The 27,701-nt window shown below is 46.9% G+C and overlaps 1 protein-coding gene across 10 annotated transcripts in view; it reads left to right on the forward strand.

Annotated features, from left to right (window-relative positions):
* LOC119580856 (muscleblind-like protein 1) overlaps window positions 1-27,701 on the forward strand; it is a 126,219-nt gene that overhangs the window by 11,767 nt on the left and 86,751 nt on the right. For 5 of the 10 annotated variants that reach the window (XM_037929028.1, XM_037929018.1, XM_037929019.1 and 2 more), the window contains one exon: window positions 23,844-23,975. The exons of the other annotated variants lie outside the window; for them this stretch is intronic. In XM_037929028.1, the coding sequence (XP_037784956.1) occupies window positions 23,844-23,975 (132 nt within the window). The remainder of the gene's footprint in view (window positions 1-23,843; window positions 23,976-27,701) is intronic. 10 annotated transcript variants of the gene reach the window in all.

Genomic DNA, 27,701 nt, shown 5'->3' on the forward strand with positions numbered 1-27,701 from the left:
AGGGGAAAGGGGAGGGGGGAGGGGGGGAAGGGAGAGGGTAGGAAGAGAGGAAATATAGGGTGCTGTTCCCCCCCCCCTCCCTCCTTTTAATTTCCCTGGGTATTTAGGGATTGATAAGGGTAAGGGAGAGAAAAGGGGGGGGGGAGGGGTTAGGGTGAGAGTCATTTCGTTGGGAATTAATTCGTTCACCCTTCCCCCCCCTTCCCCCCTACACTCTTCACCCTCCCCCCCCCTTTCCTTTCTTCCTTTTTTGTCAAAGTTTCAAATTTATGTCGTTTTTTTTAGCACCATTTTTTTTTTCCGAAGGCCAAACAGCTTTTGATTCCCCTCCCCCATCTTCTTTCCCCTTTCTCTTCCCCCGTTCGCCTCTCCCCCTTCCCCTACCTCATTTCTTCTTCTCTCCCTCCCCTCCCCTATCTCCCTCCCTCCTCCTCTTCCCTTTCCTCCCTCCCCTTCTTCCGTCATCCCTCTCTCCTTCCCCCTTTCACCCTTCCTCTCCTTCTTCCATCTTCCCCCTCCTCTTATTCTTCCGTCTTCCCCCTCCCTCTCCTTCTTCCATCTTCCCCCTCCTCCTTTTCTTCCGTCTTCCCCCTCCTTCTCCTTCTTCCATCTTCCCCCTCCCCTTCACCCTTCCTTCTCCCCCTTCCCCCCTACCATTGGCCATAACCTCGGGATTTTTGGTTGCCTCTGTAAAGGGGCCCAAGGGGAGGGGAGGGGGTGAGGAGGGGTTAACGTAAATGGGTTGTTGCGGTTCTGTTTGTGGTGTGATTTTGCCTAATCTTCTGCTCCGTCTCCTCCTCTTCTTCTTCTTCCTTCCTTCTTCTCCTCCTCTTCCTCCTTATCCTCAGTTTCATTCTCCGTGTATTTATTTTTTTCTTTTGTTTCCTCACTGTGCATTTTGAGATGTGTCCATCATATTTTTATATTAGCACTTTTTCCAGTGTTGCTCTTTCTTTCCCATTTCCCGTATTTTCCCCCCCCCCCCCGAATCTTCCCCTTTTTCCTCCCCCCCAATCTTATTTCCAATTTTCCTGGATTTTCCTATATTTTTCCCCCGGGTCTTTCTTCCCATTTTCGAGGATCTTCCTACTTTTTCCCCGGATGTGTCTTCCTATTTACAAGGATCTTAATTACCATTTTCACGAATCTCTCCCCATTTTCTCCTTTCTCCCCCCCCCCCCATTTTCACGAATCTCTCTTCCTTTTTTTTCTTTTTTCTTTTTTCTTTTTATTGTCGACATCCTCTCCGCTCTCTTTCCCTCCGTCCTACACCGACTCACAGACACGTAACTAGAAAGATTAATACATAGATAGAAAACAGAGAGAGAGAGTGAGAGAGAGAGAGAGAGAGAGAGAGAGAGAGAGAGAGAGAGAGAGAGAGAGAGAGAGAGAGAGAGAGAGAGAGAGAGAGAGAAGAGAGAGAAGGAAAAAAAAAAGAGAAAGAGAAAGTGAATGACAATGAGCTATAGAGACAAACAGATAGAAAGAAATGGAGATAACGATAAAAGGGAAAGACAAGCAAACAAATAAATAAACAGTAGACCCTTACACACGCAACGAACCGCCATACACGCAAACACGAACTGATGACGTCACGCTAATGATTCGTCATGTAACCTTAAAGCGAAGGACGACAAAATTTACGAAGTCATTTTAGAAGAGATTGCTCAGATGAAGTCACAAAGAGATGAGGCAAATTGATGGCAAAGTGTGTGTGTGTGTGTGTGTGTGTGTGTGTGTGTGTGTGTGTGTGTGTGTGTGTGTGTGTGTGTGTGTGTGTGTGTGTGTGTGTGTGTGTGTGTGCATGTACTTATTTGCATATGTTGTGTTTGTGTGTGTGTGTGTGTGTGTGTGTGTGTGTGTGTGTGTGTGTGTGTGTGTGTGTGTGTGTACTTATTTGTATGTGTGTACGTATGTGGATAAGTAGATATGTGTGTATTTCTTTGTATGTTTGTATGTGTATGCGTCTGTATCTGTGTCTGTGTCTATAACTGTGTTTATGTATGTATGTGTGCATTCATGTATTTGTATCTACATGTATACAGGAAGAAATTCTCGAGTTATGTAGGTCAGCACAAGCAGTGTCAGGCTTAAGTATCACATGGGGATATTTAATAGAACCTCTTGAGACAGTACAGAGAGATCGGGGGGGGGGATACACTCCTCGTGCCATCTTGTTTTTAAGCGTGACGGTGTTACTTATTTGTTTGTCTTGAAGCTAAGAAAAATTCCATGCTTGTCTGTCGATTTTAAGATGGAAGAACGCCAGATTGAGATGTAATTCTTCTCTATGATTTATAAAAGTGAGGGGCTTTGGTTTATTTGTTTTTATTTATTTATCTATTTATCTACTTTTGAATTACGGGCAGGGTCCTTTACTATATCACCAAAAAATTATAAAAAAAATAATAATAATAATAATAATTTAACAACAAAAGTCTACGGGAAAATCCATCCCATTTTAGACAATTCATGTTTTAATCTCGTTTTTTTTTTTCATTATTTCTTACTTTTTTCTTGTTGAAACAACTAACCTATGAGAGAGAACAATTAGTAGTTTAATTACACGTTTTTTTTTTTCGTCATCGTTTGAAATCCAAAGTTAGAAGCTGCCCGCACACTCGAAGGCAATGGAAATGTTTTTTGAGGTGTTTCATGTAAAGGTGAAAAAAAAAAAACATAAGCTTATATCTTGTCCTCGTTTCCCTCATCCTCACACAGATACAAACTACCCCCCCCCCCACAAACACCTCATCACCCCCACCCCATCCCCATCCCCACAAACAACCCCGTCCCTTCTCATCCTCACAGACACCCCGTCCCTTTAAACCCCCTCCCCTACGAACACATTCCCCCCCTTCCTCCCTCTTTCTCTTCACACATACCCCATTCCCTTCACCATAACCCTTGCCACTTTGTCTCCCCTACCTCACCATCTCACCCCTCCCCCCTTTCCTCACCATCTTACCCTCCTTCCTCACCCCCCCTCTTCCTCACCATCAACCCCCCTTCCTCACCCCCTCAACCCCCCTTCCTCACCCCCTCACGCCCCTTCCTCACCCCTCCTCCACACCCCCTCGCCCCTCTTCCTCACCCCTCTTCCTCACCCCTCTTCCATACCCCTCACCCCCTCTTCCTCACGCTCCACCCTTCCACACCATCTCACCCCCTCTCCCCACCCCCCTCCCCCTCCAACCTCACACCGGCGAATGCTCGTCACGTATCACGAGAGCAAGAAAGAAATGCCTATAGAATGAAGTGAGGCTGTGCTATGAAGTATTAATGAGAAACCGGGGATCCCTAAGATGCTTGTCTTTCTCTCAAATTGCTTTTGCTGTTCGTCCTGTTTGTTTTTGTTTTTGAGATAAAGTTATTTGTATATTTTTTTCTTCTTCTTTTTTCTTTTGGTTGATAGTTTTCATGGTTGATATTTTTTTTTTTTTTTTTTTTTTTTTTTGTGATGTTTTAGAGTGGGAATTTTTTTTTCTGTTATTTATTATTGCTGTGGATTTTGGTAATATCTATCGTTTCGATTTTTTTTTTCTTTCTTTCTTTCTTTCTTTGCAAAGGCGTTTCTAATTATTTCATTTTCCCTCCAATTTATTCATCCGTCCGTGTGGCATGAGACAAGTGCGATGGAAATGGCCATTTTTATAGACGAATAAAAAAAATATGACCTGATTGATAAGTTTAAAGAATTAAGTAAAATCACATTTTGGATTTAATCGGTTGGAAAATAAGCGATAAATAGGGATATGGTAGGAAAGATGAGAAGAAGAGAAGTAAAAAGAGGAGAAGAGAAGAGGCAAAGAAGAAGAAAAGAGAAGAAGAGACAAGAGAGAAGGAAGAAGAAGAAGAGAAGGAAGAAAAAGAAGAGAAGGAAGAAGAAGAAGAGAAGGAAGAAGAAGAAGAGAAGGAAGAAGAAGAAGAGAAGGAAGGAGAAAAGGAGAAGGAAGAAAAGGAGGAGAAGGAAGAAGAAGAGGAAGATGAGGAGGAGGAGGAGAACTTTCCCGTCGAGTTTTGGAATTCTGTCCCCGCACGCCCGTGACTTATGGGCGTCCGCCGGGTGTTGTACCTCGTGCGACCTCCTTGTCCTCCTCATTCTCCCCCTTTCTTCCTTCTCTTCCCCTCTTTTCTCCCCTCTTCCCCTCTTTTCTCCCCTCTTCCGTCTTCCCGTTTTCCATTTTTCATATTTTTTTTTTTTTTTATAGATGGCATTGTCTTATTTTGTCATGATTGCGGTTCGTAATTTCTTCGATAGAACTCGGCTGAACTTTTTCTTTTTCCTATTCTCTCTCTCTCTCTCTCTCTCTCTCTCTCTCTCTCTCTCTCTCTCTCTCTCTCTCTCTCTCTCTCTCTCTCTCTCTCTCTCTCTCTCTCTCTCTCTCTCTCTTTCCCTCTCTCTCTCTCTCTCTGTCTCTCTTTCTCTCTATCTATCTATCTCCCTCTCCTCTTCCTCCTCATCCTCATCCTCATCCACTTCCTCATCCACTTCCTCATCCACTTCCTACTCCTCCTACACCCGTTTCCTTTTTTTCTCCTCCTCCTCCACCACCTTTTTGCTCCTTTATCAGATTCTCCTGTCTTCGGTCGCAAGGCAGGCTTAGGCATACTTTGTTAAGATTTCAGGCTTCAGCGGAGACCGGCCTAGCGAGGGACTTTTAAGGCGAGGGCGCTGAAGCCTCGTGTGGCGGGGCGCGATTGCTCTGAGGGAGAGGGAGGTCACTGCTTTCGGATTTGGCTTTGTTTCCTAATTGTCTCCGTGTGTCTGTTTCTCTCTCTTTCCAGTCTCTTTTTCAATCTATTTTTCTTTTCTTTTTTTCTTTTTGTCTTTCTATCTTTTCCTCCCACTCTCTCTCTATATATGTATATCTGTGTATCTCCATCTTTCTATCTGTCCCCCCTCTTTCTCTCTTTACCTCATTCTTTTTCCCTCCTTTCTCTCTCTCTCTCTCTCTCTCTCTCCTCTCTCTCTCTCTCTCTCTCTCTCTCTCTCTCTCTCTCTCTCTCTCTCTCTCTCTCTCTCTCTCTCTCTCTCTCTCTCTCTCTCTCTCTCTCTCTCTCTCTCTCTCTCTGTGACATGTTTTTTTTCTTTACTCTAACCTCTAAAAGAACATGCATGCAGGGAAAGATGGAGGTATGTTTGTGTGTGTAGTAGGCAGGTGGAATCAGCAGGCAAGCAGTGGCGGAGCAGGGGAGTAGGTTTGGGGAAGAGCGGGAGGGGAGTGGGTAGGTTGGGCGGGGGAGGGGAGGGGCGGGGGGGAGGGGGGGAGCAGACAGGCCTCACTAACCTCACTCGAGTATCGGATACAAACCTGTTCCCTTCCGACACCAAACTGGCTGCAACGTAAGTCTCCCGGCCCGTCCTGAGCCGTGTCGCACAGCCGGTCTGGTGCCTCCTCGGCCTCCACGCCTAGCTCTCCTCCCCCACCCCCTTCTTCCCCCTCCTCTCCCCTCCCTTCTCCCCTCGGCGCTCCACCTTCCCCTCCCACTCTCCTACCCCTTCCCTACCCCTCTCCCTCCCCTCTCCTCTCCTTCCCTCCCCTCCCTCCTCCCCTCCCTCCCCCACCTGCTCTCCCACTTACCACCCCTTCTGGCCTCATGGACATTTCTTACTGTCCTTAAAAGCGCGAGCCCGAAGCCCATGACCTGCTCATGGCGCGCCCTCGCGAGCCGCCATCTTGGCCTAATGCTCTTAGGAGCGCTGCGGAAACCCTTTGCTCGGCGCTTATTTTAGCTGTCGCCGGGCCGCTGCAGACCAAGAAGGAGAATAAAACTCTAAACAACGAGGTTGAATAAATATGGAATAAGCGGAGAGGCAGTGTTGCCGCTCTCTCGTGTCGGCGGTCGGGGGTCGGTCGGGCCAACAGCGGCCGACGGCGGAGGGTATGGAGCTCCCCCGACGGCGCTGCCCGACCGAGAATTTCCTGCTCTGGAGAGGATTCCCAAAGGGAAACGTTCGCGCCTTCTGTTGGAGGAGCAGCGCCCCGCGGACCTCGTGGCGGGGCGTGGAGGAGAGCTTGAGATTGGGGGGGGGGGGTGAGGGGGGGAAGGGGGAAAGAGGAGGAGGAAGAGGAAGAGAAGGTTAAATGGGAGAAAATGGTGCGATAGTTTGCATGGTTGCTTCCTCGCTTGTTTGCTTGCATGCTGTGTGGTGTGCCGATGTTTACCGTGTTGCTCGTACCTGCTAGCAATTATCTGGGAGCGCGGCCGGTTGTGAAAGAGAGAACCCGCGCTTCTGACGGCGGAATTGCTTGCCCCCGCGTTCAGAACTCTGGCGGCCACAACTTCAGGAAACAAATGACGGACCCCCTTCAGTTATGGAAGAAATTCGTTTGGAAATGCAACGTCTTCTGCTATGTATTTTTGGATTAAAAAAAAAGTCTTTTATGAAGAAATTCAGGTTTCCACTACGCTGTGAAGAGGAGGAAAGAGACCTGGCTTGTTATTCTTCTCTATTTTTTCCCCCTTTTCCGAGAAGATACGAAAGAGAAAACGCGACCAAGACGACTATAAAATGTTGAAACCTGTCAGGAAAAAGAGAAATAGAAAAAAAAGAGAAAAGAAAAAATTATATATATCAATAGGTTCAGGTTTTCGTGTATCACTCCTTGAAGAGATGACGGCCATGATATAAGAAGCACTCTTTACTAAGTTATTCCCTTAGTGCCGGTGGTGGTAGTCGTCTCCTAAGATATCACTCGGGACTGCACCAGCACTTACACCTTTATCACGGACAAAATGTATTCATAGGAGGAGAAAGATTGTTTTATGTTCGTTTCCTCTGACGGCCATGGCGGTTGCGCTCGGGGGGTGGTTGCCATATATGTATTTTTTTCGTTTCTTTATTTTCATTATTTAGATGGTAGTTATTATATATTATTATTCTCCTAGAATATGTCTTTTCACTTGAATAATTTTAAAACCAGGCGTTGACCGAGAGCCTGATGAGGGGGGGCGATATGCCAAATCTAGGAATTTCGGAAAGATTCCTGCGCTTTCCTCCACGTGGTGGGCGGTCCTGTGGGTTGCAGGTTTTACAGATTATTTCGTATGTTGCAAAGCTAGCGCGAGTGAACCACATGTGAATGTCAGTATGTGTATTTTTTTCACCGTTGTGGTTGTTGTTATTATCAATTTAGTGCTAGACGGGTAATTCTAAGCGTAAGTTAGGCTGAGCGTTGGTGGTGGTCGGAGAGCTTAGGCTGTTGTGGAGCCTCGGTAGCGGACGCGGAAAGCAGGTGAGGAGGAGGAGGAGGATTTAGGCGAGAGGAGATGCCTCCCGGAGGGAAGTCAGGGGAACGGAAAGGTCGGAGATCGAACCATAGAAACACACGTGGTATAAGGAATGAGGTGTATGGTTAAGAGGAGGCGCGGGGGAGGGAGAAGAAAGTGCGATGACGTCACGCGAGATGGCAGTTCACCGGAGCGTCTTCTTTGCTGCAGCACCTCTTGCTTCCCCCCCTCTCCCCCTCCCCGACCTTGCAACCATCAACCCCCTCTCCTCCCCTCCCCCCTTCCCCGTCCTTGCAACCATCAACTCCCCTTTCCTCCCCTCCCCTCTTCCCTCCCCTCCCCTCTCTTCCCCTTCCCTCCCCCCGCCTTTGCAACCATCAAGTCCCCTCCCCTTCCCTTCTAACCCCCCCCCCCGTCCTTGCAACCATCAACCCGCTCCCCATCGCTCCTCTCCCCTCTCCTCCCCTCCCCTCCCCTCCCCTTATTATATTCCATATCCACTTCCCCCCCCCCCCCCTCCCCCGAGCTCATACCTCTACCTCTTTTCTTAACAGTCTCCAGAGGAACTTGTGAAGGAAATCCCACCGTCTACCAACTTTTTTAGACAGTTATCATAATGTACATTTTTTTCCCGCCCTGCCTAATGCCATGAAAGAAACTGCATGGAAGAGGGAGGGGAGGGGAGGGAAAGGGGGGGAGTTTTACAAGTGCGAGAGAAGTAATTATAAAGAGTTGCCATCTGCAGAGTTATTAGGGTTATTATGCCCAGGTCTCCATCACTATTTTAGCCTTTACTGCAGCCGGCGTCGTGACGAGTGAGGGAATCACCCACTTCTCGAAGGGTGGGGGATGGGGGAGAGAAGGAGGGGAAGAGGGAGAGAAGGAGGGGAAGGGGGAGAGAAGGAGTGGAAGGGGAGAGAGAAGAAGGGAAAGGGGGGAGGAGGGAGATCGACTTGTACCAGGGAGCCAGGGCATTTTTGGCATATTTTCACACGTCACCCTCCCCCCTCCTATTTTCCAGCTAGTTAGAGGACGGGGCGAGGCTATTTACCGTTTAATATGGAGGTTCTATGGCGGGGGAGCAATAGCATTTTCTACAAAATATGTGCGGGGATCGGTAGTTCGTATACGCGCTGTGAGTTTATTGACGATGCTTCTAAGGCTTTATAAAGCGTGAGAGAGAGAGAGGGAGAGGAGAGGGAGGAGGAGAGAGGAGAGAGAGAGAGAGAGAGAGAGAAGAGAGAGAGAGGAGAGAGAGAGAGGAGAGGAGAGGAGTATAGAGAGAGAAGAGAGGAGATGAGTATAGAGAGAGAGGAGAGGAGAGGAGAGAGGAGAGAGAGAGGGAGAGAGGAGAGAGGAGAGGAGAGAGGAGAGAGGGGGAGGGAGAGAGAGGAGAGAGAGAGAGAGAGAGGGGGGAGAGAAAGAAAAGAGAGAGTAGAGGGGGGTAGAGAGAGGGAGAAAGAAAGCGAGAAGGGGGAGACGAGGGAAGAAAGAAAGAGATAGAGGGAGAGGGAGAGAAAGAAAGAGAAAGAGGGAGAGAGAATTTTTCACTCCGGTTCCCTGGTGGAAGATGCACCTTTCGAGTATTGACCGTTGCCGAACATTAACTTCCTTGGCGGGCCCCGTGAGGTAGCCGCACCGCTTTCTGAAGTACGGTTTTTGTGTGTTTTTTACAAGCCAAAGAGATCTGCTCGAACACCTTTATTTCTTTTGATTTTCATCTCTCCTTTGCATCTCCCCATCATGATGAGTCGTCTTTTGCTAGATTGGGACGACGAAACAACTCGTGTCATGATATTTGTTTACATTTTTCCGAGGCGTTGCGAGCGTTGCATGTTGCAGGGCGAGAGTAGCAGAGCCCCTCGGGTGCGCTACGTGTGCAGAGCGGACGTGTTTTGGAAAGTAGCGGGAGTGGATTTTGAACGCGTGTGAACAGAGCGAAAAGACGCTTAGCGGATAATGCTACTTGCATTGTCATCGTGAATACTTTTTTTTTTTGGAGGGGGGAGATAACATCTGTCCGTATGGAAATTGCTCAGTGTTGCAAATATGTGTATTTTATTGCAAGATCATCATCGATAGGCTATCCCCTCTCCCTCCCCTCGTCGCTTCCCTGGCAGGTTGTGTGAGGGGAAGGAGAAGGAGAAAGGGGAAGGGGAGGAAGAGGGAGAGGCAAGGCACTTTCCACCTTTAAGTTCTTTCGGATTTTCGAATGGAAGAGGCATAGTCTTCGAAGGGTTGTAGGGAGGCGCGAATGCTGTTTGTTCGTTTGTTTTGGGCGTGGAGGCGGAGGGAGAGGGCGTGTTCTGTGGCACGACGTAGGGCGGGCACCCTTTCCTCACGCCGCCCACCTTCCCGTTGCCCTTTTCACCCACGCCCTCAGTTAATCACTTCTCCGCCTCCACGCTGTCCGCATCTGACCCCCATCTGCTCTACCACCCCCTTCCCCCTCCTTCCCCCCCCCCCCTCCTCCCCCCTCCTCCTCCCCATCCATCCCATCATTGCATACAGACTGTAGTGATTTGATTACCGACATGGCAGTGTGCAAGCGTGGGCGTGCAAGCGAACCGCGGGCGTTGCAAACAGGGCGGTTTATAGCGGGCGAAGGCTGGGCGGTCGCCGGGAGAAGACGCGCTTCCAGCATGCAACATGACCAGCTGACCCTGAGGCGTCGCTATCCACTTTCTAGTGTCCTCCTCCTCCTCCCTCTCCTCCTCCTCCTCCTCTTTCTCCTCCTTCTCCTCCTCCTCTCTCTCCTCCTCCTCCCTCCCTTCCCCTCTCTCCTCTCTCCTGTCCTCCCTCTTGTTCATTCCTATCTCATTCCTCCCCACTCATCCTCCTCCATCTCCTCCTCCTCCTCCTCCTCCTCCTCCTCCTCCTCCTCCTCCTCCTCCTCCTTATCATCATCTTCCTCCTCTTCCTCCTCCTCTTCCTCCTACTCCCTTTCTGCCACTCACACCTTATTGTAGTTTCTGGTAAATATCGCTCGCAAAAATGCAATGGCTGATAGCGCGTAGTTTTCGCGAGAGAAGGAGAGTCGAGCTGGTAAATATTCGACGAGAAAGCGATCGCGAAGGAGGAGAGAAAATCAGATCAAAAGAGATGAAAGTCTCCGAGGCTGGAAAAAGGGGCAGAGATAGAAACTCGTTCTGCGACAGCGCGGTGGCGGCGGCGGTGGCGGCGGGAACGGGAAAAGCTGCTGGAAGTTGGTGGTGGTGGTGGTGGCAGCGGCGGGGGCGGCGGCGGACGGACGGTGTGCAGAAGGCGCCAGCCGAGGCTCGGGGCGGGTCACGAAGAATCCGGTTGGCGCGGCCGGTGCGAGGTCGGGAGGTCGCGTCACGCTATGCGCTATCTTTGTTCCTCTGGCCTCATGACACCGATACTGGCCCGGGTTTCTCTTCCTGCTTCTCCACGCTCTCGCGGATACACGTGCGCGCCGCGAATGCACACACACACACACACACACACACACACACACACACACACACACACACACAACACACACAACATACACACACACACACACACCACACACACACACACACACACTACACACGCACTCACACATACATCACACACACACACACACACACACACACACACACACACACAACACACACACACACACACACACACACACACATTCTCTCTCTCTCTCTCTCCTCTCTCTCTCCTCTCTCTCTCATCTATCTATCTCTCTCTATCTATCTATCTTCTCTCCTCTCCTCTCCTCTCCTCTCTCCTCTCTCTCTCTCTCTCTCCTCCTCTCTCTCTCTCTCTCTCTCTCTCTCTCTCTCTCTCTCTCTCTCTCTCTCTCTCTCTCTCTCTCTCTCAGTCGCATTGTGTGTGGAATAAGGGGCCACGATTACGCCTGACCTTTAGGTGTTTTTCGGCGCACTCGATGCATCGCCGTGGAATGACCAGTGTGAAATGTGTGTTAATTACCTGTTCGTGTCATTATCACATATCATCATTTCCTTTTTTCGTCACCTGTTTTCCCTTTTCTGTCTTCTTTTTTATCATAATGCTGGTGAAAACGTTGTAGGACGAGACCTGTTTCTTACGTTCTTTGTTAAATGTTACTAGAAGTACACTTATGCATACATACTCATGCACGTGTACACACAAATGCACATAGATATACACACGTGTACATGCACAGACAAAATACACATAAGCATACATAGATATAACATACATAGATATACACACATGCACACACACACACACACACACACACACACACACACACACACACACACACACACACACACACACACACACACACAACACCACACACACACACACACACACACACACACACACACACACACACACACACACACACACGGACCACACACACACACACACACGACCACACACACACACACACACACACACACACACACACACACACACACACACACACACACACACACACGGACAGAGGTCATGTATGTGTACGTGTTATGTGTACGTAAATACTGTGCGTGTGCTTGCTTCAGTCCCCATAATTTTTTAAAAAGTTATTTTAATTTTCTTTTATTTGTATTTTGCAGCATTTTGGTTAATGAAAATATTATAGTTTTGCATTGTTTTTTTTATGCTGTTTTTATTATTGATATAATGTTTGCTATTATCATCACTGTCATTATCAGTATTATTAATTATTTACATTATCATCGCCAGTCATAATTATCGTTTTGTTGCTGCTATTTGAAGAATTGGCAAATCTTCAAACCTTTCATTGATTTTCATCACAATTTCTTACCAAAAATAGAACATGCAAACTGATCCTATATATATACTTTTTTTTTCTTTCAAAACAGTTTTCAGAAACGGAAAACATCTTTCAAAAATCATTGTACAGATTTATCGAAGGGAAACGAACGAAAGTGAAGACAAAAAGAGGAATAGAGAGAAAGTATTCATTGCATTCGCTTGACACTGGATGACACTTCTCTCCCGCTGTCACCGCCAGTCATGAAAATGTTTATTGCATGAATGTTGAGGGATTGTCATGGTGGGGGCGTTGGGAGTGTGTTGGGGGAGGGGGAGAGGGGAGGGGTGTTTATGTTAATGATGCTAATGGTATATATTTTCGTTATTATCCTATGTGTTATTTTGTTGTTGTTGTTTCTTTTGTTTTATTTGTATCATCGTTATTCGCTGTTGATTTGATTGCTAGTATCATTATTAGTACTGGTGTTGTTATTATTATATATATATTTTTTTTATTTTTATTATTTATCATTTGCTTTAATCTAATACTGTTGATTATTTCACCACTGTTGTTCTCCGTTGTTATCAGCACAGTCCTCACCTTGATTATTTATTGTTTACAAACGCTTCAAGCAAGTCATGCAAGCTAAGAAGCAAGCAAGTACCATAATTCATGAGTCCGGCCGATCACCCGCCTGTCAAGTGGCACCGCCGGAGTGCCAGTGCCAGCGCCGACTGCGGGACCTTGGCTGGCACCGCAAATCACGTCGGGAGTCCTGGCGAGATTTCCTTTCGTCCCGGGGCACTTGAGGGATATTGAAGGAGAGGGAGACACAGGCGGACAGACAGACAGATGGACAGATAGACAGCAGATAGACACAGACAGACAGAAAAGGAGATGAAGAGAGTGAATGAGAGAGAAAGGAAGAGAGACGGAGGCAAATAGACAGGCAGGGAGAGAGAAAGAGAGAGAGAGAGAGAGAGAGAGAGAGAGAGACAGAGACAGAGACAGAGAGACCTACAGAGATGCAGGCGGCACCCCCCCCCCCTCGACTTAGCATAGTTTCCCCGTACCTCAGGACGTTCACCTTGCATTTTTGATTTTTCCGTATCAGTGGACGCCGGGCTATGCAGTGTTTGGGCACGCCATAACGCACGCTTCTGCCGGGGGAGAGGGGGGGTGGGAGAGGGGGGAATCCATGGTATCTTATTTTGATCATATTTATCTTTTTTCGTTTTCTCTCTCTCTCTCTCTCTCTCTCTCTCTCTCTCTCTCTCTCTCTCTCTCTCTCTCTCTCTCTCTCTCTCTCCTCATTCTTCGGGGACGCCTTATCACATGATTCTAATGGGAGAAAGGGGGCTGGTTGTGTCTGGGGGGGGTGTTAATCCATGATATCTTATTTTGATCATTCTTATCGTAATTTTTTTTTTTTACCTTTTCTCATTCTTTTTATGCTCCTCCAGCACGCCACACTGGCTCTGTTGTCATCAAGTATGCAAATTGTGCGGTTCTGTGTTGTTTATTTTATTATTTTGGTTCCATTGTGGAGATGATGGAGGGAGCCAAACACCTTTTCCACTTCTCTCCTTTCCCCTCCACTTCCCTCCTTTCCCCTCCACTTCCCTCCTTTCCCCTCCCCTTTCCTCCTTCTCCCCTTTCTTTTGCCCACCCTCCTTCCCTCCACTCCCTCTTCTTCTTCCATTCCCCTTTCCCTCATTCTCCCTCCCCTTCTTTTCCCCCCTCCCCTCTCTCTTCTCATTTATTCCTTCCTCATCTCCCTGCTTCTCTTTTTTCTTCCCTCATTCCTCTTCCTTTTTTTGCAGACCTGCCTTCCGCCCCCCCCCCTCCATTTCTTAACGTGAGGAAGAGAGCGAGGGCGAGTGGGGGGGAGCTAGGGTAGGAGAGGATGAGAGGGAGAAGACAGAAAGAGAGAAAGAAGGAAAGAGAAGAGAGATAGAAGGAAAATGAGAGATAGAGAAAGAAGGAAAGAGAGAAAAGGAAGAAGAGAGGGAGGTAAGAGAGAGAGAGAGAGAGAGAGAGAAAACAGAGAGAAATATACACCCCCACCCCGGTTCTTCATTGGAATTCGTATATTGATGAAACCGAAAGAGAGAGATAAAGAGAGAGAGAGGGGGTAGGGACGCCATATTCCACCCCCACCCCTCATCCTCCTCCCCCAGCTCCCTCTTTCCTCTTTTTTTTCTTTTAAATCCTACATCAAGTGCACTTTTTTTTTTAATCGTTCGGGGAGGACATGACGAAAGGATGCTCTCGCCGGGAGATGAAGGAAAAGACTCGAAGGAGGTTTGCGAAGAGGGACTAGCGCCACGGAACAGGGAGGCTGGCGGCTCGGCGGGGCAGAGGCGTAACTCTAGCCTCCGGGACAGATTGATTACTTGGACAGCTGGCATGCGAGGCTTGCAGTGTGTGTGTGTGTTTGAGAGAGAGAGAGAGAGAGAGAGAGAGAGAGAGAGAGAGAGAGAGAGAGAGAGAGAGAGAGAGAGAGAGAGAGAGAGAGAAGTAGAGAGGGAGGGAAAGAGGGGTAGCGAGAGCGGGACAAAGGGGGATGGAGGGAGGGAGGGAGGTAGGAAGGATGGAGAGGGAGAAAAAGAAAGAGAAAGAAGGAGAGGGAGGAGAAAGAGAGAGAGAGAGAGAGAGGTTTGAGAGCGAGAGAGAGAGGGAGGGAGGGAGAGGGAGGGGGGAGGTGTGTGTTGTGTGTGTGGTGTGTGTGTGTGTGTGTGTGTGTGTGTGTGTGTGTGTGTGTGTGTGTGTGTGTATCTTAGAGAGAGAAAGAGTAGGTAATGGAAAGTGAGAAATTGAGAGATATTATGATTACCTTTGATAATTGCATATATGAAGAATGATACGTTCGTCGTGTATGATAACAGTCGAGGAAAATTGAATTGCAATGAAAAAATCAACAGATTAAGTAAAAGATTGTCCGGGGTCGTCTTTACCCCTCCTCTCTCTCTCTCTCTCTCTCTCTCTCTCTCTCTCTCTCTCTCTCCTCTCTCTCTCTCTCTCTCTCTCTCTCTCTCCTCCCCCCCCCTCCTCCTCTCCTTCTCTTTCCTTTCTTTCTCCCTCTCATCCTTCCTCCTCCTCCTCCTCCTCCCTCCTCCTCTCCATCCTCCCTTTTCCCCTCTCCTACTCTCTCTCCTCCTCTCTCTCTCTCTCTCTCTCTCTCCCTCTCCTCTCCTCCTTCCTCTCTCTCTCTCTCTCTCCTTCCCTCGCCCCCTCCCCACCTGCCCTCCCTCCCATCCGATGATCCCTGCACCGACAACTCGACCAGTTGATCCCTTCCTTGTCTTTCCTCTCTGTTCCTTCCTGTTGCCTTCATCCCCTCCATCCCTCACTCCTCTCACTTCTCAGGCATCTGACCTGAATCCGGGCGAGTCTATCGCCACGGCCCTCGACAACGAGGAGTGACACTCGACAGGAGCAGGGAGTTCAAAGGAAGGCTCGGAGGCGCAAGAAGAGTGAAGGCAAGGGCGGGCTTGCAGCAGAGGAAGTTGGAACCTAACGCGTTGTTACTAAGGGAAGGCAATAAGAGGAGTTAATTATGGATAACTTTCTTTTCTCCACACGTTGAATGCGAAGTACAGAATCAGCTCGTAAAATATCTCATTAATAGACATCGAGAAGCACGTGAGTAAAAGATTAAGACACGGTATCGGACTCTGCCGAATGGAAAAAGAGCAAAAAAAAGAGATGGACAATCAACCAAGAAAAAGAAAGAAACGAGATGTAGAAAAGAAAGATAAAGAGAAGCTTGGAAAGGAGTGCAAGAACGAAGTAGATGAGGTGAAGAAGAGGGAGGGAGGGAAGGGAAGAGAGGAGAAGTGGAGAAAATTGGTGGTGTTACGAGTAAAGGAAGGAAGGAGAAGAGAAAATGATGAGGGAAATGATTAAGTTATGGAAAAGATTTAAATTTTCTCCACACGGGTTGAGATGGCGGAAGTGAGGAAGAAGAAGGGGTAAAAATATCTTCATTATATAGACATCGAGTAATGCAACGTGAATGTAAGAAGATTAAGAACACGATTATTTCGGACTCTGCACGAAAGAGGAAGAACCAACGAACAAAAATAAACAAAAGATGACAAAATCTCAATCCGAAGAATAAAAAAGAAAGATAAACATGAGTATGTAAATAAAAAGAAAGATAAAAAGATGAATATACTTTTGAAAACAGGGTGACCAAAATACACAAAATTATCAATGACGAGTAGAAAAAAAACGACAATGGAGATCCAGTAAATGAAGTGAGAGAGAAAGTGAGGGGAAGGCGATTCATGGGTAATGAGGTTAATGAGGTGATGAAGGCAAGCTGGCGATGAGGAGGAATAGGAAAAGGGGAAATAAAGGATTATATAAAGGTAAATAGCGATTGACGAGTATTGAGAGGTTGGCAGAGTGAGGGAAATGAGGAGAACAGAGAGAGATATGAGAGGTTCTGCTAGTAATGAGTACGAGGTATGAGGTAAGATGAGGAACGGAGTCAAGGTTGAAGAGGCCGGCAGTGTAGTAGCAACAGTGTAGCCAATTCTCTGACACGCAGGCAAACTCCTCCCCTTTCCCTTTCTCCCTTTCCCCTCTCCCTTCCCCTCTTGCCATCTACCCCTCTTTCTTCTCCTTACCCTTCCTCCCTCCCTCATGCCTCCCCCCCCTTTCTCCCTTCCCTCTTTCCCCCTTCCCCATTCCCCTCTTCCCTCCTTCCCTCCTTCCCCTCCACTCCCCTCTTCCCCCGCCACTCTCCTTCCTTCTTACTCTCTCTTGCTCTCCTACCAATCTCTTCTTGCTCTCTCTCCCTCTCTCCTTCACTGTCCTCCCTTCTTACTCTCTCTCCCTCTCTCCATCACACTCCTCCCTTCTTACTCTCTCTCCCTCCCTCCTTCACTCTTCACTCTCCCCCTCTACCCCCCCCCTTCCCCAGACAATCATGCATTCTTGCCAACACTCAATTACCCTAAACAGAGATCGTCCTTGCACTTTGTTTGCTCGACCTTCTCAAAATGACATCTCCCCCCCCCGCTCCCCCCCCCCTCACGCACCCCCTCCTCCTTCTCCTCCTCATTTTTCTTATTCTTCTTCTTATTATTATTATTCTCCCTTTTTTTTCTCCACTTCCTCCTCATCTTTGTCTTCTTCTTCCTCTTCCTGTTCTTTATTTTCCTCTTTCTCTTCCTCCTTTTTCATCATTTCCCTTCTTTCTTCTCCTCCTCCTCCTCCCTCTTCCTCAGCTCTTCTCCCTTGCCCTCTTTTCCTCTCTCATCTTTGCTTCTCTTTCTCATTTTCCATCTCATCTCCTCCTCCTCATCTATTACCACCTTTTCTGTTTCTTTTCTTTCCCTCCTCTCCTTCCCCTCCACCCCCATCCCTTCCCCTCCACCCCCATCCCTTCCCCTCCACCCCCATCCCTTCCCCTCCACCCCCATCCCTTCCCCTCCACCCCCATCCCTTCCCCTCCACCCCCATCCCTTCCCCTCCACCCCCATCCCTTCCCCTCCACCCCCATCCCTTCCCCTCCACCCCCATCCCTTCCCCTCCACCCCCATCCCTTCCCCCACTCCTCCACCTTCCATTTTTATTTCTCTCATTTTTATTCATCTTTTCTTCGACGGCCATATGTTAAGTGCTCACTGATTGTGAATTTTGTTTGATACAACTTTACCTTCCTTTTATTGATCCAAATTTGCAAGTTTGGACAGTTTGATTAGTGCTTTTATTAAAGTAATTCGGCGTTTCGATAAAGCGAGGTCGGTATTTTTTTTTCTCTCTCTCTCTCTTCCTCGTCGATGCATAATGAAACTTCATTTTATGGCGTGTTCGTGTTCGTGTTCGTGTTCGTGTTCGTGTTCGTGATTGGCTTCCCCGTTGGAAGTATTTTGGTCGTGTTTATTCGATTATTATTATTTTTTTAATAGGTGTACCGAGGAAGTATCTAATGATACATAATGAATAGCGAAAAAAAATGCTCAAGAAGCTTTTGTAAACAAATCTGAATGGGAAAAAAAGGCCATAACCAATAGCTGTGTTACACTTTCCGAGCATAATAAGTAATTCTGTTTGCTCTACGGTCGCTGTATGACATTTTTTTCATATTTATAAATCCCTGGTGTAGGTGAGGCCATGGAGGGGTTGGGGGGGGAGGAGGAGGAGGAGGAGGAGGAGGAGGAAGGGGGGGAAAGGAAGGGACAAGAGTGGGAGGAGGGGGAGGATTTGGATAGGGGGAAGAGGGGGGGGTGAAGGAAAGGAGAGAGAGAGAAGGAGAATAGGGGGAGGGGAGGGGGAGGGTAGGGGAGGGAGGGGCAGTGCATGGCCCTGACCACTGAATGATTTATAGCTTTGAGATCCAAAATGGGGAAGGAGGGACGAGGCTTTAGTCCTTTCTCTCTTTTTTATTATGTTTATTTATTATTTATCTTCCTGTTTACATATATTTAATTTTTTAAAAATATCTCTCATGTGTTAATGTTCTTTTTTATCTCCTTCATTTATTGTTTGTTTCTTTTTCTTTCTTTTTTTATAGCTTTTCATCTTATTTGTTATGAATGTTCATTATGATATACTCTTCTCCGAAATGCGATTATCACGTTAATCTCTGCGAATTATATCGAAAGGATATGAACAGGTTTACAATATGCGCCTATTTATTTAAAGGGAATTCTCTCTATCTATCTGTCTACTAATCTATCTATCTGTATATCTATTTATCTAATATCTAAATTATTTATTTATCATTCTGTCTGTCCCTCTCCCTTCTTCCGTCTCTCCCTCTCCCTCTCCTGCACCCTGACCACTCACCCCGCCCCCCTCAAACCAAAATACAAATGCTGTGTTTTGAAGCGCTTGCAATTAAACCGGTTCAGTTTTAATCAAATATTTAAGGCGTATTTTTAGCACGTTAAATTACTGCCCGAATATTGCACTTTTTAGGTATCATGGGTAGGAGAGGAAATGGGGGGGGGGGGGTGTAGAGGGAGGGAGGGAGAGAGTGAGGGAGTGAGTGAGAGAGCAAGCGTACAAAGTGGTGGAGTAAACACAAGAACGGGGAAGAAAAAAACACACAGAAAGGGACATAAAAGTAACGAGAATAGACAAACGAACAGACAGATTGACAGATAAACAAGGACCTTACCCGAGACGCCGACGGACAAGGTCATAGGTCATCCGACTTGGGAGCGCTCAGTGAGAATATTAATTCTTGCCTTAGTTATGCCGTCTTGTGTCGACCAGGGAGGGAGGGAGGGCAGGGAGGGAGGGAAGGATATAGAGTCTCATGTCTTCATTTGTATTCATATAATTACTTATTCATATAAAAAAAAATTAAATCTTTCACCGGTAGAGTAGAAATCGGAGATGTCTTGGTGGGATGTGCTCCACGGTCTTACGTATATGAATGCAAGTTTGTGTGTGTGTGTGTGTGTGTGTGTGTGTGTGTGTGTGTGTGTGTGTGTGTGTGTGTGTGTGTGTGTGTGAGTGAGCGGGTTCGTGTTTACATTATGTCTGGAAGATGTGTGTGCGCTTGCGTGTTTTCTCCGGCGACGCCATCATGGGCCTCCAGCACGGCGCGCGTATCTCCTCCCCCTTTCTCCCTTTTCCCCCTCCCTTCCTTCCTCCCCTTCCTTCCTCCCCTCCCTCGTTGATTTCCCCCAAAATTTTAATATTGCGCACCCCCGATTGGCCGCGGGAGTTCCAGATGTCTCCCAAGTTTCCATATAAAAAGCCGGTAATGACTTGGCTCCAGGAACAGCTGATGCCTGACGAAGAGGAAGCGGGAACGACGATGACGAGGCTGTAGGGAAAACGGGGCGAGGAGAAACAACGGAGGGGGAACTTAAGCAGATGGGGCGAGGCGAGCCGCCAACTTCTGCGAGAGGAAGGGCGAACAGTGGCGGTTGTTGTGATGAGGAGGTCCAGTCAGATTGCATGGGAGAGAGAGAGAGAGAGAGAGAGAGAGAGAGAGAGAGAGAGAGAGAGAGAGAGAGAGAGAGAGGAGAGAGAGAGAGAGAGAGAGAGAGAGAGAGAGAGAGAGAGAGAGAGAGAGAGAGAGAGAGAGAATGGGGAGTGTTAGATAGACTGCGAGATGTTTTGATATCAAATGGGATTGCATGGTAGGAAAAAGACAGACAGACAGACACGACACAGGAATACAGACACAGACATACATACAAAAGATAATCACATAGATAAAACAAGTCGGGGCTAATTGTAAGGGGGTGTGGTTTATCCGTAAATGGAAATGAGCTGAGTAGCTTTGGCCTCTGCTCTGATCGTTAAAGAGCGATTTTCGTAGCATTTTCACGAAAGAGAAAGAAAAAAAAACTAAAACGAAACGACAGGTAGAGACGATAAAGAAATCGTGTTTATAACGTTATGATTGAATTGTGAGACGCAGCGGAGATATAGATCATGCCTCCTCTTGCCCCTCCCCCCTCCTTCCTCTCCCTCTTATCTTATCCTCTCTTCACCTTCCTTTTCTTAGCCCCTCTATTTTCATTTTCCCCTCTTTCGCTCTACCTTTTTCCTCGCAGGCGTCCTCACACAATGGCCTCTCTTAAGAAAAAAAAAAAAAAAAGCGAAAACAGAAAATCCCAGTTTGGCCGAATACTGGCCAGTCATCAACGGTTGCAAATATTTAACAGCTGTATGCAAATCGTATGCGGAATTCCTGCACGCGCGAGCCAAGGTCGAGTTGCAGGACGAAGGGCGAGTTGCTCATGCAGGAGTCACTGGGCATCGGCGGTCGGGTCATGCAAGTTCCTCCCTCTGGTATTGCATGGGATGGGTATGGCGCGGGTAGGGATTTTTGGGGGGAGGGAGAGGCAAAGGGGGGATGGGGGTTTGAGGGGGGAAGGTAGGGAATAATAAGATAATAAGAATAATAAGAGGTCTAGAATTTACCCTAGTGGGTGGGGAACTGATGGGTAAGAGAAGATGGGGAAGGGGTACATTAGGGAAAGAGAATGAGGGAGAGGGACTGGGAAGTTGCCATAGTAAAAAGGTAAACGTGAGTCTAGTGAGTGAGAATGGGGGGGGGGGGAGGGTAGATGGAAGAGCTAAAAGAGGTGGGAGTCTGGTTGAAGAGAGGGTGGGGGGGAGGGGGATGAGTACAATATGGAGTGGGGGAGCTTGTGGGCGAGGAGGAGAGGGGAGAGGGGGGGAGGGGGAAGATGCAAGCTTTTAGCCCTCGGCCGTAGCTCTCTCGCCCTCACGAAGGAAGAATTCGATTATGGCGATATAGCCTGGGGGTAACTTCTCTAATTTGCGGGAAATTTTAAAGTTGTTTTTAAGCTTGAAGGTTCACGGATGGAACGTTGGGTGATGGGCGGGATTACATAGGAAAAAGAAGGAGGAAGAAGGAAAGAAGAAAATTAGAACAGGAGGAGGAAAAGAAAGAACGTTCTAGAACGTATTAATCTTGTTAACATGAGAAGCTCGTTTTCCTATTTGATCTTGCCTCTGCTGGGCCCCCCCTCATGTCACTCTGAAGTCAGTCTGAAGTCACTCCACCGGGACCTAAAAGTGGAGCTCAGACATCCACCAGACTTTGTCCTCCTTGGTCTCGCCTCCACCTGGCCTCCTGAAATCAATGTGGAGTCGGACGGCGCTCCACCGGGAACTGGGCACAAGGTGGAATCCAGACCTCCACCCAGCATATCGCCGCCATCTTTTTATCAACCCCGTCGGTCTAGACACCGTACGTCTTTTGCACGCCCGTCTTGATTAAGTTTCTCCCTCTGTCGTTTGTGCTTCACGAGGACCAAGTGGAGGCTCGGGTTCGGCGGCGAGTCCTCGTTGGCTGGTGTGGATTTGGTGGGGGACTCTCTAATGGAGGTGTAAGTTCGGGGTGTTCTTTCCCTCTTGACGTCTTTTCCTTTCGTTTTTTTTTATATATTCTTCACTGTACTTTTTTTTATTATTATTATTCTCCGTTTTTTTTTTTCTTTTTTTTTCTTCTTTTTCTTTCTTGCTTGTCTCTCGCTCTTGTTTTTTTTCTCTCTCTTTTCTTTTCTTTTCTTTTCTTTTCGTCATCCTTGTTTCCTTTTGTCTCCTATTCTCTCGTCCTCCTCCTGACTCCAATACCAATTTTCTTCCCATCCCGCTTCTCTCACCCCCCCCCCCCTATTCTCTCTTCTCTCTCTCCCCATCCTAGTCTTAACTCTCTTCCCCATTCTCCTTCGCCCCTCGCTCTCCCCACATCCCCCTTTCGCATTCTTTCATCCAACTTCCTCCTTAGTAATCTCTCTCACCATCTTTCTCCCTTCTTTCTCTCTTCCTCTCACCCTTCTTCTCTCGTTCTGTCTCTCCCAAGCCTACCCCTCCCCCCCTCCCCGCCCCCGATCATTCGGTCTCTCCTCCCTCCTTCCTCCTCTCCTCCCTCCTTCCTCCTCTCCTCCCTCCTTCCTCCTCTCCTCCCTCCTTCCTCCTCTCCTCCCTCCTTCCTCCTCTCCTCCTCCTTCCCTCCTCTCCTTCCTTCTCCTCTCCTCCCTCCTTCCTCCTCTCCTCCCTCCTTCCTCCTCTCCTCCCTCCTTCCTCCTCTCCTCCCTCCTTCCTCCTCTCCTCCCTCCTCCCTCCTCTCCTCCATCCTTCCTCCTCTCCCTGCATTAAAGGAATATGTCTAAGGATACTCAAGCGCCTCCTTCGTCACCTGAAGTCCTTCCGGCGCTAAGAGCTCGTCACGGCTTCGTCAGGCATAGTGGGCGTGTCTGCGGTGCCCCTAAGACGAGGCGCTGTGACAGGTGGTGTCTCCTCTGTGGCACTCACCCCCCAACCCCCCCCCCCTCTCAGTCTTTTTTTTTCCTCCTCGTCTTTTGTGTTTTTTTTTATCAACTTATTATTATTTTTTTTTTTTTCATTTATTTATTTTAGCTGTTAAAAAAGACGATTTTTTTATAGATTTTTTTTTTTTATGCATTCTCTCTGTTATATTTTGTTGTTGAATGGAGTCTTATATAGATATATACAATATATATACACATCTGGAAGGACACTGAGGAGCATAAAATATAATCTCCCTATACCTACCACTTGCCCCCCCCCCCCCACCTACCTTTTCCCTACCTCTCCCCCGCCTCTCTCTCTCTCTCTCTCTTTCTCTTTCTCGTTCTCCCTCTCCCTCTCCCTACCTACGACCTTTCTACACCCCACTACGACCTCCTACCAACCCTAACCACTACCACAACCTGTTCCTACCTTGTTTTGTGTACATGTACTATTTAGCGACTACTCACGGGAGAATTGATTATTTTTTGGCGAGTGTCTTTTTGTAATTGCAATAGCTGCGTTAAGCAATGTCGTGTGCCTAAAGTATATGTATATGTATATATTTATGTGTATGTGTGTATATGTAATGGAAATCAGAGAGACAAAATTATATATGATTGAAATTGGAAGCAGAAATGTATAGACCAAGTGTGGTATTTATGCTGCACGGGTACCAAAAATATGCACCGACGACTGTCTTAACACTTGCTACCATAGTATATGATGGGAAAGGCATTAGCCTGTTTTAGAAGGAAAAAAATGATGTAGAATCCCGTGAGTGTCTCCATGTTGCATACTGATTATACAGTCATAGTTTTGTAGTATGAAATACTTCCCCTTTTTAAACAAATGCCCCCTCACGTTTTTTAACTAAAGTTCTTTGAAGTTTTCTTTAAAGAAAAAAATGACCCCCACACCCCCGTTTTCTGAAAGTCCTCCATTCACTTCCCCTCCACGATTTTCTGAAGCATTCCCGTTTCCTGAAAGGTTCCCCTCCCCCCTCTCACTCCCTCCCTCCCACCCACGATTTCTGAAGTATTCCCGTTTTCTGTGACAGTATTCCCGTTTTCTGTGACAGTATCCCCGATTTCTGAAGTACCCCCGTTTCCGTCCCCAGATGCAACAACAATATTACCCTAGCGCCCCGACCGCTCACAGTAGACAAGAGCAGAGATCTTCGGGAACTCAGGCGCAATACACCCTATACAACACCGCAATTTCTGCAGAAAACGTTCCTCTTATGCTCTCAGTAAGTCTATTAATTGATCACAGCTGGTTTATGTTTTGATGAAAGCGGACACTCCAAGAAAAGACCTTGATGGAAAAAAGCATGATGAAAGTTTAAAAAAAAAAAGATATATAAAAGTTTTATTGCTATTCTCGCACTTCTTTTTTCACAGACGCGCCAATTAATAATAGAAGATAATAAAATGAAATAAAAGTAAAAAAAAAAAAAAAGACAAAAAAAACAGCAGCTTTTTTCTTACACTCCCCACCAAAAAAAATATATATATATATAGACCTAAACCTTCAAGAGCCATTACGTTACTGAGCTTATTAGTGCGTAAATTGATCTCACTTTTTTGTGTACTGCCTCCTCACTCTATCTCTCCATCCATCAAACTCTCCTTCCATCTCTCATTCTCTTATCTTCCCCCTTTCTCTCTCCCTTTGCTCTCCTGTCTTTTTCTCCTTTTTTCTCTCTTTTCTCGTTTTTCATTTCCCTATATTTCTTTCCTTTACTCTCTCCCCTTTTCTTTATCTCTCTCTCTCTCTCTCTTTTCCTTCTCTCACCCCTCTCCTCCTCTTTCTTTCCCATCTTCTCTCTTCATTCACTTCCATCCTTCACTTTCTCATGTAACTCATAAAACCGCCTGTGTGTTCTCCTCGAGAGCACGCAGCCTTAACCTCTCGCCCCTCGTGTTCTTAAGCACAAACCATGTAGCTTGAGGTCTTTGCCCGATGCCAGTAGATGTAAGAAGTGCCTCCTTTTAGTGATTTGCCTGTTCTCTCTTAAACGCAAAGCGAGTGAAATCTAAATCCCTCTCTTGTTAAATGACAGAGGTTTGTTTGATGTTGTTTTTTATTTTTTTTAATGATAGAAAAACAAGTGAGAGATCTCTATGTATTGTGATTAAACTTTTTTTTTCTTTTATAGCGAGCATCATGATAATATCTTCCTTTATCTTGGAACAACCTATATCCTAACTTTTCCCCTATTCCCTTTTTCCCCCGCCAAAAATGATAATTATTTGTTCCTTTTGTTGTTGTATTATTATGATTGCCGTTGTTGTTATTATTATTATTGTTATTATTATTATTATTATTATTATTATTATTATTATTATTATTATTGTATGTTTTCCAGTTTTACGAGACAAGAAATATGAGTTCAGTTTTTGTTTTTTTGTTTTTCTTTTTCTTTTCTAAAAAGCAAGGGAATGGACAAACCTTGACTCATAAAATGCTGGCCAGGTCATCACACACACGCCTCTGAGGTAGCATGTAGTGTGCATCAATAGAGCTGCTTCTGACTACACATTATAGTCTTGTAAGTGGCACTGGACGTCACACCAGACACCTATGGCACTCCAGAGCATTTAGAACCTACATTGTGGATGTTTAGAATGTACGCGACGCGCCGGTGACACCGTAAACACATCAGACCCAGGCAGTTATGGCTCCCTACAATATGCTTTCCTGTGACGCATTGTGGTATTCTCGACTCAAATTTAACACTATCATACTCACGCTACACCTCGATATACCGGGAGGTAAATTAACACTTCACTTGACATTCATACTGACGGCGCGATTCTATATCCACGAAGATTAAAAAAAAAAAAATGTACAGAATAATTTTTGGATTTCAAAAGACATTTCAAAATACGCGAAAGCACCGCATGCGTATGCTTGATCATCCAGCGACTCCCTTGTTGTGAGGATTGGTATAATGCTTCTGCTTGGAAGTGCCACACATATTCGAACAGTGACACTTTCTTTCAGGCTGTGGCACTTCTGCCAAGGCACTTAGAGTTGGGGGAGGGCGGGTCGAGGGTGCTTATAGTTGGCTGAATGGGGGAGTCTTCTCATTTTGGCCAGGGAATTAGGCCTTCTCTGCTGATCATTAGATTAGATGGAATTTTAGAAAAAGGAAATCACTGATCCGCTCGTCAGTTAACCGAGCTCCTCTCCCTCCTCCCTCCCCATATTTAATATTATTATTATTACTGTTGTCACTGCTGTTGTTATTTAGCTTTACTGTTATTTTAGATGCCGTTTGTTTTTGGTGTATATCAAGACTTAGTAGTCCTAAACACGCTGCTGTGCTTGTTACAGGCTTTAATCTCCAGATAGGGGGAGGGGAGGTAAGGGGAGAGAGAGAGGGGAGGTAAGGGTAGAGAGAGAGGGGAGGTAAGGGTAGTGGGGGAGGGGATATAAGGGGAAGGGGGCTCAGGGGGTAGGCCTAGGTCCACGGTAGTTCCGTGGTGGTAGTAGCGACTTTATGGGTGGCGGGAGGTCGTGTTACAGCGCAGAATGTGTCGTTAGTCCCGAGTCACGACCTGTGGGGGCTGCAGGTGGCCGTGACGAAGGGAAATGCATCGTCGTATTTTGAAAGAGTTTCCCTCGGCCTCGGCGTGTGGAAGTTCCGTGCGTTGTTTCTAGCGAGCTTTACTTAGCATGCGGATCGTCCTGTTGTAGTGGGAAAGGGAAACACGATCGCGAGGCTGTTGAAGATGCGAGTCAGCCAAGATCATGCCAACGCTCTCTCTCCCTTCTCCCATTTTTTATTACCCCTCTTCCTTCGTACTTCTTCCCTCCCCCATCCTCATTTCCTCCTCCAAAACCTCCTCCTCCTCCTCTTGTGACCTAACCCCCCCCCCTAAGTCCCTCTCCTCCCCCCCAACAAACAACCTTCCTATCCCCCCCCCCCAACAGACAACCTTCCTATCCCCCCCCTCCCAAAAGACGAAAAAAAAACATCGCAGTCACGACCGTTTGACCTTAGATTTCATCAACTTTGTCGTAGCAAACAGCTCAACTTTTCTCATTATAATCCCGTGCGGAGACCTCGGCCATGGAAGCGAGAAGGCGAGGAGGCGAGCAGACGCTGTCGGGAGGGAACACGCTGTCGGGAGAGAACACGCTGTCGGGAGGCTGTAGGGAGAGAATACGCTGTCGGGAGAGAACACGCTGTCGGGAGGCTGTAGGGAGAGAATACGCGCAGGCACTCTCGGACACTCGGTCACGTCGGAACAGCGCTTGCTCACACTATCTCGTGCTTTTCTCGTTTGTCTGAATATTAAATATGGGCGTTAGGTTGCGAGTTAAGTGTTGAACAGAAGGCACTAAAATGTTGTCTTTTATTTAGCTTCTTTTTTGTTTGTTTGTTTGTTTAAGGTTCGTTAGTTGAAATAGGGGAGGTAATATCGACAGAAGCCCTTAGTAAACAGATCCGTATTTTTTTTTTAATAATAAAAAATACCCGTGAACAAACCATTTTAGGACAGACACCCGGAGACTTTAAAAAGAACGTTTTTATATCAATCATCTCGTGACAGTTAATAGTAACGAAGCCAAAAAATAGAACCAGAGAAAACATAATTTCCGAGGATCGGGACGAGTTCAAAACGAACAGACGATAGGAGAAAAGCCAAAAAAAGAAGAAAAAGTAAAAAAAAAAAAAAAAAAAAAAAAAAATCGAAAGCGAAGCCAAGGTCTTGCTGCCCAAACGAAATTTTCTCTTTTCTTCAACAACGTATTGGAGGCTGTCGCTACATTCCCGTCTTTGTGTTGACAGTGCAACCCCCCCCCCCCAATGTATCCACAGAGAGGGGGGTGAGGGAGGAGATCGGGTCTCTCATTAGGGGCTGGCACCTGGCATAGGGTGAAGGGGGGGTAGGGGATAGGAAGGGGCTGGGATCTCGGGACAGAGAATTTTGGAAAAGAAACGGTGTTGTATTGGGTCTGTGTA

Source organism: Penaeus monodon, chromosome 14 (assembly GCF_015228065.2).
Source record: "Penaeus monodon isolate SGIC_2016 chromosome 14, NSTDA_Pmon_1, whole genome shotgun sequence".
Classification (NCBI taxonomy): domain Eukaryota; kingdom Metazoa; phylum Arthropoda; class Malacostraca; order Decapoda; family Penaeidae; genus Penaeus; species Penaeus monodon.